The 12148-nt window shown below is 35.4% G+C and overlaps 1 protein-coding gene across 1 annotated transcript in view; it reads right to left on the reverse strand.

The window, feature by feature from the left end:
• Window positions 1-276: 276 nt before the first annotated feature.
• Window positions 277-12148, reverse strand: part of LOC131935538 (uncharacterized) — a 34404-nt gene continuing 22532 nt past the window's right edge. Inside the window, exons 14-19 of the mRNA XM_059292013.1 lie at window positions 10204-10272; window positions 8966-9016; window positions 6318-6383; window positions 5132-5143; window positions 4442-4553; window positions 277-1054 (exon numbers count right to left, since the gene is read on the reverse strand). Coding sequence (XP_059147996.1) covers window positions 277-1054; window positions 4442-4553; window positions 5132-5143; window positions 6318-6383; window positions 8966-9016; window positions 10204-10272 — 1088 coding nt within the window. The remainder of the gene's footprint in view (window positions 1055-4441; window positions 4554-5131; window positions 5144-6317; window positions 6384-8965; window positions 9017-10203; window positions 10273-12148) is intronic.

Raw genomic sequence — 12148 nt, forward strand, 5'->3', positions numbered from 1 at the left:
TATGTGCTTATCATTTCATCCCAATAATTTTTTTAATCTTTAAATTTTCCAAAGATAAATGACCATGTTTGATCAAGGTGGTTACAGAATGTAGCCATCGAAGTTACATTGACAAAAAGTTACATAGACAAAATAAAACGTATTTGTATGATATTGTAGTAACGTAGAACAAGCAATTCTACCATCACGTAAACTAGTAAGTACAAAATTGAGAATACATAAACAGAAAACGTCAATCGCAGTTAGTACACTTTCTCATGTGTACGATGGGTTCTTTCACCAATATGGGGAGTTTTTGTCATCAGTGTCTTCCTCATCACTGATATCCACTGAAGTCTGCAGTTTTGATTTATTTTTTTGTTGAACTGTCTCAACATGACGTAGCAGTTCATTGCTCTGTTGTTGTTGTTGAGCTAGGTTAGATGTTTTGTTGTTGAACAATACGATACGCTTCTCGCAATCTTGCAACAAATCCCAGAACGCACCGCTTTGAGATTCGCACCAATTTTTAAAAGCATCAGAATTATTTTTATAATTATCTTCTTCAAAGATATCCCCGTAAGTCAGCACAATTATTCCCCTTTGTTTAAAAATAGTTTTACCGAAACGTTTTTTAACTTTTGCCACGGAGTCCTGTTCCTGTTTTGTGAAGCGTACCCCATACTTCAGCACAAAGATTAGAGCCACGAACCCTGAAGTGTCTTCCACCATTTGCTTGATGTGTGCTTTTAACAATGAATTTGACACTACCTGGTCTGCTTTGTGCTCTGCAAGACAATAGCCATCAACAGCAGTAACAGAGCCATTTGTACGTATTAGGAAGCCTGACTTTTCAGAAGCGCAAAGTTTTCTTACAATGGCACTTTCGTCTACTTGACCTTTCGCACCTTCTCCTAGACCTTCCGCAACCTGTTTTTCTTGAACATTTATAACATCTTTTCCTATATCTTCCGCATCCTTCAGGCCTTTAAACATAGAGTTTATGGTCGAGGTTATCCCATTACCATATCTCCCTACAAACAAGAGAACTTTTGAATCCGTCATTTTATGAAACCTAGGTGAAAAAAGTAAAACAACAAGAACAATAATTAATATTTGTTAAAATACAACTTAACAACGACTTAATTCATCTTCGTTAGTTCTGCTCTAACTATATGTATATATATATATATATATATATATATATATATATATATATATATATATATATATATATATATATATATATATATATTTATATCCAACTGTTAGGTCAGAATTCCACAAACATCCATTCACTAGATAATTACAGGGTACACAGTAGGGATGGACAGTAGATGACACGTTCAAAGAGACTGACCGCTCTGACAGGACAATGGTAATCTTTATACTGACCAGTAGCTAGGGTTGTTAGCGCCAGAGGGGTAATTTGTTAGGTCACAAGTTTTGAGCCCATTGTCCCGTGGGAATAGCTAGGGGGTTAGAACAGGGGTGTAAATACAGGCAGGTTAGTTAGTCTCGCTCTCTCTCTCTCGCACAAGCGCTCCCGAATTTAGCGGTTAGGGGAAGCCTCGCTCAGCAGAACAAGCATTCAGCTAATTAATAAACAGCATAAACTAAGAAGGTCTCCTGTCCCGTTGATTATTTTACTGTGGCTGACTCGGGTAGAATCATTAAAGACAACGACGGCCTTATTGGCTAGTGCCAGTGTCAGCAACGTATTCGGCCGGCGACTAAGCAACCGGACGGCAACATCGTAGTTCGGTCTGCAACATCTGGGGACTCGTCCTATTGGACACAAAAGCCTCTCACAAGATCGAAGCTTCCCGCATGCTATTTTTCCTGCACTTGTCGCTGTTGCAACTGTTCCCGTAAGACGCTGTTTCTGTAAGAAGCTGTACCTGTAAGAAGCTGCTCCAGTAAGAAGCTGTTTCTCTAAGAAGCTGCTCCAGTAAGAAGCTGTTTTTGCAAGAAGCTGTTCCTGTAAGGCGCTGTTTCTGTAGACGCTGTTTCTGTAAGATGCTGTTCCACTACGAAGCTGTTCCTGTAAGAACTGTTCCTGCCCTTGTGTCAAGCTATCCTGTATGAAGCTGTTCTGGTACCTGTATTGCATGTTCCTGTAAACTAAACAGTGCTGTACAACGATCTCCCGTAACAACCGTTACCGCAAGACGCTATCCATGTTAGAAGCTGTTCCTGCAACAGACGTCCGTAAACAACGTTCCCATACGAAGTGTTCCTTGGCCAGTCTAGTGAGTCACGAAGTGAGCCGTGTGAAGACTACGCTGATGTCCACCGAACTCATCGTTGATGTCCTTTAGTCTACCAACCCAGAAAGTGTATTTTGTGTGTGAGCGTGTGAAGGTGCAGCAGCCTGCTGATATATTGGACCAGCACTCCTGACCTACAATCACACTCTGGGGTAAGTGCCTTTTGTATCAGCCCTCGCGCGGTGCTCTCGGCAAGCAACTTACTCTGGTTTCCTTCTACCATTGGGCTTAGATATAACCGCGTGAAATCCTCTATAGTCGTAGAGATTAAGTAAACTTCCTGAGTGCCATTACTGGGGTTTCTAGGTAGGCTAGTTGGGAATTTTTCGTTAACATAAAGCATACACGGCAGTCTCGGCGTAAGCGTAACAAGCAGTTGTTACCTGCTAGCGTTGTAGTGGGCGTAACCCTAAACGCTGTAGTTACAATAGGTCGTACATTTGAATAAGACGTGTAAGACGTACACCCCCCTGGTCACGCTACACGGACCGCAATTAACCCTCCCGCTTAGTTGCGTGCCTGGACTTTCACTGACCACTACTTGACATTGCTCGTCTTTGATTTCGACCAATAGAAACTACCCGACACGCCAACCGGGACTGTGAAGTAGGGAAACACAATGAGCGGTGAAGATAAGCTGTAACTTGGTTATTACTTGACATTGGGCAAGAAGTATAAAATTTGCCAAGGGAGTAAACTATTAGAGTGGGCTGAAAATAAACAAGCAGAAGCAGAAGAAAAACAGAGAGGAAACAAAAATAAAGATAGAGTTAGCCGAACGAGAGGCTAAGAGAGCATTAGAAAAACTGAGAATAGAATCAGAAGAAATGGTTAAATTAAAAATCCTCGAACTGGAGCAACAAAGTTTGGGTAAATAACGGGTAGTTGAACAAACAAAATCATATGTCCCACGTCTTAAGATGATTGGCTTAAACAGTAACGGTGGTCCAATGGACATGGAAGTAGTGATATATATTTTTGAGAGAGAAGCTAGAGAGGTAGGGTTAGATCATAGATATTGGTGCCATGAGTTCAGGAAAGTTCTGTTAGACAGAGACTGTGATGCCTGGTTAACTGAGCTAGGAGCAGAAGAAGACTACACCAAATTAAAACGAGAAGTTCTGAAACATTTTGGGCTGACAGAGTCAGGCTACAGCAATAGGTTTAACTCATCCAAACCCAACTCTGAGGACAAACCAGGAAGCTACATTAGGAGAACTAGACATTATTTGAAGAGATGGGTCGAACTAAGCGGGATAGAGAAAACTTATGACGGTCTGTTTGATCTGATTCTTAAAGACAAAATCTTAAGGTCAGTAAGTAAAGACATCAGACAATATATACTAATACATAACCCTAGGACTGTTGACGAGGTGGAGAAACAGTGTGACAACTATTTCGCTATATTCCCGACAAAACAGCTAGGCGACTCTCCAGATGCACGGACAGAACTTATAGCTGCAATAGCAGAACCAATGCAATCAGTCTCAAAAGATGACCGACGTCTTAGTAGATCAAATTCACAGCACCTCAGACACAGCTATAGACACAACACTCGTAGCTCGAAATCACCGCAATACAGACGCCATCCTAGGGATAACTCTGGACCTCGCCGATTACAATTCAAAAGATATAGACAGAATTCTGACTCAGACAGTGATAGTTATGTCCAGTCAGTGGGTCCATCTCGACAAAGTACACGGACTTATAACAACTCGCCTCGACCACAAACTAAATGTTTTTCATGTGGCTTAAAGGGCCATATAGCAGCTGATTGTAATGTCGATTCCGAGCGTTCACAACGACAGGGGCGTAAAAAAATCACCTAAGGTGGATACGCACCAAAACAAACAGAAGAAGGTCAGTTTTAGAAACAACAAAAGATGTCTAGTCCCGGAGTTTAGTGGAGAGTGCGAAGATTGCGAACAGTGTCTCAACCAAACGAAGTTTACCTTGCCAATAGGCAACATATTTAGCGATCAGTGGGAAAAACGTTGTAAGGTAAAACTACCTATCGTCTCAGGGAAATTAGACAACCAGACAGTTACTGTTTTTTGCGACACATGTTCTGTAGTCATAGCGTGTAGGAAACAATTAGTGAATAGGAGCAGATGGAATCGTGGTAGGATGACGATTAAGACGGTGACAGCAAGAGAGTGCCTACAGCGTTGGTGAGCATTGAAACTCTTTACCTTACTGGAAAGTTTCTAGCCGTTCTTTTTGATGACCCTCCTGCAGATCTCATAGTCGGCAATGTAGGGGGAGCCAAGCCTCCATCTAACGAAGACCTTGGTATTATCGCTGCTGTAGAAACAAGAGGGAAAGCCAGAAATAAGAACAAACTAGATGCAATGTGTGAAAGTTGACGTGGAAACATTTAACTGCAAAAAGCTGTATTGAAATTACTAGCATGTCCTAGTTCGTATGGTTACATATATCTCTTGGCTTCCACAAATATATCTCATTAAAATGGTTCTCATTATTCTATGGTCGTATAGAGTCTTAAAGGAAAAGTAGGACCAGCTAAAACAAATCTTAATATAGTTTTAGCCACGATTAATTCTACTATTAAACTGTCCTTCTAGTAATCTGCAAAAACTTTTCGAAAACAAAATTACTAATAATTAAAGAAGATAATAAAATGGTAACTATTAATTACTGGATTTCAAATATTAAAAATATAAAATAAACAACTTTAGTATTCCTGTTTAAGATATGAGTAAACATAATAAAAATCGACAATGCAAAACCAACTTAAACAAATTCCAATATAGTTTTAGCTATGATTAATGCCTGTATTTAACTCTGCAACCTGCAAAAGCTTTTCGAAGACGAAACTACGACAAATAAAAGAAAATATTATAATGGTAACTATTACTTACGGTCACACAAAGCTGAAAAATATAAAATAATTGATTTTAGTTTTACTATTTTAAATATTAGTAAATATAATAAAAATTGACGTGCTAAGATTCTAAATTATTCAATAAAATTGCTAAACTGTTTTAAATTGTTTATTTATTAAAAACCAATGTAGCTTCCTGGGGGTAACATATTCCGCAAGTTGAATCAAATAAATTATGATAGGGACATTTATTAGCATCAGATATTTCTTAAGGACTATACAATTTTCAAAGCTATATATGGAACCCGTACTCGTGCTTTTGACAAACAAAATTTGAAACATTAGAGTTGAAATATTAGTATCTATGCCAGAATAGCTTTACACTGATTAATGCTTCAGTTGTACGGTTCTCTTTGTAATCTGTAAATAGTTTGCTAAAACAAAACTTCGCATAATAAATGAATATTTTAAAGCAGTAAAACCACCTAGTGGTTTCTATTTAATAGAGCTGACGAAAATGGCTCATATTAATATCTAAATATAAGGAGCCGCGAAGGATAAGTAACATAAACTTATGAATCTCTAAGTCTAGTTTTACCAAAGATAGCTGTTGAAATATTAATGCCGAGATAGTAATCTATAAAAGCTTTACAAAAACAAAACTACAAATTGCAGGAGTAGATTTTCAGCCACTAAATATTATGTATTTTGTATGTTTCAAATAAACATAAAAACAATTAAATAATCTTAATCTTTATCATTAACAAAATAGTGAAAATATTACAATTATAAAATGCTTAAAACGATTTTAATGCATTCCTACTATTACACGTATGTCAGATGTTCGTATCTGAAATCGATTTTTTCGATTGAAAGCGAGTAAAATGCCATTAGTCCGTTCCAACCCATAAAATGCCAGCCCAGTGTAGCATTTGTTTATTATTCAAAAGTGTATTGTACAAGCTAAATACTGTTAAATTATAAAACAATATTAAAAATTATGCATGTGTGAAAATGTTTTTGTCTAAAATTTCAAATGAAATGAGGAATAAGTACTTTTTTGGCAGTAATTTTCATTTTAAAAGGGAAAATGCTCGTGAAATTTTCAGCGATCACTTATTGTCTAGTAATCGGTCACAATTCACAAAAAATAATTAAACTGTAATTTAATCACACCGAGACTGAAATTTACCCATACACTCCTAACAACAGACGATACTTACGATATTGATTAGGATCTAGTATGCGCTCTAGCTGACATTTTTGTCCATAGGGAATATCAATTGTTGCTGAATGAATGAACAAAAATAAGACCATTCAACGGAAAATATTTTATGCCAAGGTTTTGATAGTCTTTAAAAATACGAAAAATATTTTGTTACCTTAAATCACATAATTTAGCTAACTGATCACCAGTGGCGGAACTAGAAATAAAGGGCCACCGCACAAAAATTTTTTGGGCCCCCATATATATATATATATATATATATATATATATATATATATATATATATATATATATATATATATATATATATATATATATATATATATATATATATATATATAAACAAAATACGAGCATAAAATACTCAATACGGGCTGGTTCGACCTGTATTTAAAGTGTCTAAAGAGCCACTATCATTTTTTTTAAATTTCAATATTTTATTATTTGATTAGGATTATGTAAATAAATTTGATTTGTAGTGCGCGGACCTTTGACCACAGGTGCTTTGACCATAGGGGGTTTGACCATAGGGGGTTTGATCACAGCGGGGCTTTTAACATAGGGGGTTTGATCTTAGGGAGTTTGACCATAGGGGGTTTGATCTTAGGGAGTTTGACCACAGGTGTTTTCTCAGTGTGGGGTCTTTGATCATAGATGGTTTATCAACGGGTGTTTGACCACAAGCGCTGTGTCCGGCTTTAAATACAGGTGTTTTTTTCCATATAGGGTCTTTGATCACATGTTTTTTTGTCCATATAGGGTCTTTGATCACAGGTGGTTTGTCCAATGCTGGCGTTTGATAATAAGCGCTTTTTCCAAATATTGTAATGATTTATTTTAAATGTTGTGTAATTATTTTTTAAATTGCGGCAGGATATAATAATATGTTAACTCATCATATATAAATACAAGTAATCTAAACCATACAATTATTACTTCTTTGACTACTCTGTTGGCATGTTTTTTTATCCTTTGTTATCATTTCTATTTATGTATTTTCAAGTACATCTACATTATTTATTTGTGAAACTTGTTATATGTCGCATTATTTGTGTTCCATTTAAAATAAATTCTATGAGGCGTAGCACCAGCCTTTATGACGGACATCACCGGCTCAGGAGGTGTCTGCCATTAGCGAGGCAGGCCTTAACACGGCAAACTCCGACTAACTGGCTTGGGTGTAGGTTTGATTACCGTGTATCGGTCGCTTCTGTCCTTTGGTTCTCACCAGACGTATCTTTCACCCCACTAAACTCGTACCCCACCCTCCAGTACCCGACTTAACCGTAGGAAGCTAATAACTAAAAATCTACGTCACACACGTCAAATTAATGATAACTGACAGATAGAGAGACGAATTCCGTATAAAATAACATTCCCCATTTAACGATATTCGATAAAATCGGCACTTGGGCAGCGGCAAGCATGAAATTGTTGTCACGTGGCTGTCCACAGCACGGCTGTGGTGCCTAAACGGCTGTCCGTATACTTTCTACTGTACATATTCTTTCTGTTCTCTGATGATTTTTTTTTACTCTGTTTAATTAAACTTGTGTTTCTTTACAGTATAATGTTATGTGTTTTGAAAATAAAATAATATAGCCTAACTCTTATTATTTGTACAAAGAGTTGGAGAGCCGCATTTAGACATCAAAAGAGCAGCATGCGGCTCGTGAGCCGCAGGTTGCCGACCCCTGTTCTAGATTAAAACGAATAATAACATTAGTACGAGTGCTATTAGTATGTTTTGAAATGTCTGACATAATGCTTTCTTACTTACAAATTGGTCAAAAGAGTATGAAGCATGAAAGCTTTGTATGTGTAATGGTTTCTCGGCTTATGTTTATTTTATGTTTTTTTTTGCATTTATATTATTAGTTTTTAATACATTTCCTTTTTATACTTTGTAATTCTTAATAATGTATTTTTTAAAATATAATAATTAAGAGAAGTAATTTCTTTTTAATTTGTTTAGTGCAAATCAATAAAAAGTTTCTTAAGAGCACGCATATTTGACTTTTTAACAAAGGGAAATAAGCCATGGAAGTGGTTTCAACGTTTGCCTATCTTTCACACTACAACTCATGTATATATTTTTTTCCTTAACGAAACAGCGTGTGTTAGCTGTTGTATAACACTACTGTAGTAGATCTGTTTTTTTTTACATAAAAATAATTTTATATATATTATATTATATTAAAAATATACATAGCGTAACTAAATGCTTCAAACTTTTAGGTAAAACGAAAACGAAATTTAGGCGGTTAATATTTTTATTTTCTATCTTGTTTTCCTTTAGAAATAAAACAAAACTATTTTTAAAAATGTTTTATGAAAAACGTAAGAATAAAAATAGATTAAAATTGCAAACAAATATGTTTAAAACATTGAAACAAAAAATACTACTCTAATATGACTGCATACTTTACCTAATTCATTTTTGAGGTCTGATACAATTTTTTCTGCTGCACAACGAGCTGTGTGTTTAAAAAAAATTGTTTTAATAAGAGACAAACGTATGTATTATTGAATTTAATGTCCTTCTTTCGTGAGGCTATTTAAAATGTGTGCACATTATTAATTCCTTCGAAAATAACAAGTATTCATTTATAAACAACAGTATAAAACGCATTAGTTTCTTACCTTGATGACTGCCTTTCAATTTCTCTTCCAAATTTGATTTTTCCAGTATAACTTCAAATAAGAATCAAAACCATTTTAACATAAAAAAAAGAAAAAAAAAATTAAATTTCTATAATATAAAAATAAAATTAATAATGCATAAAGCTGAACTGATGAAAACTATACATAATGCTATAAGCGTGTTAATATTTTATTTATAATTTTACGAAAAAAGTGTTGTTTAAATTAATCGTTTTTTTAAAATCAATACATAGTTTTGACATAGTTGTAACAAAGAACTATCGAAATCGGTTAAAGACAGAGGCAAATCGAGGGGAGGGGGGGGGGGGGGCGGGGGACGATATGTCCCCAGGCACCGTCCTTAGGGGGCGACAAAATGGGTTGGAAAAATAAATTGAAAGCTTGAGGGGGGTGCAAATCGAAAATTTGAGGGGGGAAGGGTCGCTACGCCTCTGTGTTGTATCGTGGTATGAGAAGTAACGCCAATTTTTTTAATGAGTGTTTTCTTTGATAGTTATGATCAGAGGCGTAGCGATGGGAGGGAGGGGGGGACAGGGGGGACATACGTCCCCGGGCGCCGACCTTAGGGGGCGCCAAAATGGGTTGCAAAAAGTAATCGAAAGTTTAAGAGGGGGTGCAAATCTAAAGTTTGAGGGGGGAGGGGTGAAAATCGAAAGTTTGAGGGGTCGGTGCAAGTTAAGCCATTTTTATAAAAATATTTAAAAAAAGAAGTCGTGAGGTTCGCTTTTCTATGTGTTAAGTTTGAGACCTCTTAACAATTATATTAAAGGCTCAGGATAGAACGCCGTAAGAAAAAGACAGTGAAAGTCAATGAAATTGTGGGGTGCACAGCAGAAAGTTGCATGACAAGAGCCAAAACAACGAGAACGTAAAACAAGAACGGAAAAAGTGGAAATAGCTTTGTGATTCTGCCACGTGTGCCCTTTCAACTGATGGTAAAAGATGATAATGTACATTGACTATAAAATAAATTAAACTTCGACATCAAGGAATACTTTTCTCCTATTTTTAACTTAAAATGTATTACCAGATGAAATAAATGTATGCCGTGTGTGTTTTTCGCGTGTTCCAGTTGTATTTACACATTGTTATTTTAAGCAATTGTGAAAACTTAAGAAGAAGCATAAACTATAGAAACTATAGGAAAATTGTGCTTTATTTTTTCTTTTTTCACCTTAATCAAAACAAATTTAGCATTAAAAATGTTAAAAACGTACATTCTTTTACACTATTTTCAAGGGTCTGATTTTGTTGAAACAGCTGTTTATTTTTGGTTTCCTCGCTTTCTGTAAATATTTTGAATAAGAAATGTGTTATACTTGCATATGTATTATATATATATATATATATATATATATATATATATATATATATATATATATATATATATATATATATATATATAATAAAAACATGTACATTAATATATTGGAAAAACATTTCATTTCTTTACAATAAATCAATATGAGTTAATAATATACATCGTCTTTTGAATGAAATTAACCAATAACAAAACTGATATGGTGTGGTGACGCAAGTTATAAGTCATAGAGGTCAAGCAGAAGGTAGTAGAAACAAAGCATAACGTAGTCAGGTAGACCATACAATTGGAGGAGATGACCGGTCACGTGGGTGGTCAGATGACCACTGTCGGTGATAGGTAGCGATAGAGAACAGTCGGAGATATGTCGAGTTAGGGAACAGTTGGGGATCGGTAGCGTTAGAGAACAGTCGGGATGTGGAAGGAGTTGAAATGTGGTGTTAGAGTTGGCAATGAGAGCGTGTAGAGAGTAGTGTTACTTGTATAAGAATGTATTAGAAGACAGTCATGTGTCAGTAAGTAGTTATGGTAGGAGTCAATTTGATCGGTAAATAAAGAACTGTATTATATTGAATTGGACCATTTGTGTTGATTCCATCACTAAACTGTGTAAGGCTACACAAATAAGAAGAGGCGATCCACTTAGCAAGAATATATACTGTATTTTCATTACGAAGCTTTACACTTATATAGAACCAAACTTTCTACAAGCCTGCATTACAGTTGGTGGTAGAACTGAAATTATCTTATTTGATAGAACAGCGTTCGCTTAAACTTGCACCCTCATATCTGGTGGTGTATCTTCTGCCCCACCCTCACATTTTGTGAAAAATAACTAGATTCAACGTTAACTATACCTACCAAACATGAAAAACGTCACGCTTTCCCAATCTTACTAAAGCTTCTGCCCAAAAGTTACCATACTATGAAATATGAAACTTACAATATGAACTAAATTTTCTTTCTTGCTTACTTTTGTCCTTTCCTATACTTGGGGTATTAAGGCTTAGAGTAACAAAATGATTCTTTTTCTTGTATGAGTTATTGTATATTTGTGGTCAGTGGTTAGCGCTTCAGCGTGGCCTTAGAGGACTGTCTATTAATATATTTGAGGTGTAAGTAGTTTAGCTCTGAATGTGAATAGCATGAAATGAGGTGGTGATGACTAGATTTGGCGAATGATAGAGATTCCTGATTTTTTTTTAATAATGTGAGATATGGGCTTTGGTAATCGTTTATCACGTTTCGAAATTTTTCTGCATGTTCACATTTTTAAGATCCCGAACCTCGAACACACTATATTTGAGTACGCCTTGATAATGGTTTTGTACAAAAAAATGATCTAATGAATCGGTGGTTGGTATGCAATAATTAAAACACGCTAGTCAATTAGGGGACATAACGCTTATTCAGAAGGTTGTATATGGGTCCAAAACACATTTAAATACGTTTAAATAGTTACATGGAGGATAATAAAGCTAATTTAAATAGTCGATGGGAAGGTATTAAGCCATTTATTATATTTTATTGAAACAGTTTTTTGTATCATGACCTATGAGGTCTGCTTCTTTTTTAAACTGAATAGTTGGCTCAAATGTAATCGCTACCTATCGGTATCATATTATTAAGTAAAGAAAAATATATAAGAGACGTCTACAGAAAATAAAGAATTCCAGATGTTAAATTATAGTAACATTTTAAAAGCTCAACTATTTCAGCCAATAAATGAATTAAATGTACACATTTTCTAGCATTTTTTTCTCTCGTATGGAAAATACCTGCCACAAAATAGGTAAAAACTATAAAAAAGGAAATTATTTAAAAAAAAAGTTCGTGACACT

The sequence above is a fragment of the Physella acuta genome, unplaced genomic scaffold (genome assembly GCF_028476545.2).
Source record: "Physella acuta isolate Inbredline_101_S28 unplaced genomic scaffold, ASM2847654v3 ptg000004l, whole genome shotgun sequence".
Taxonomy (NCBI): Eukaryota; Metazoa; Mollusca; class Gastropoda; family Physidae; genus Physella; species Physella acuta.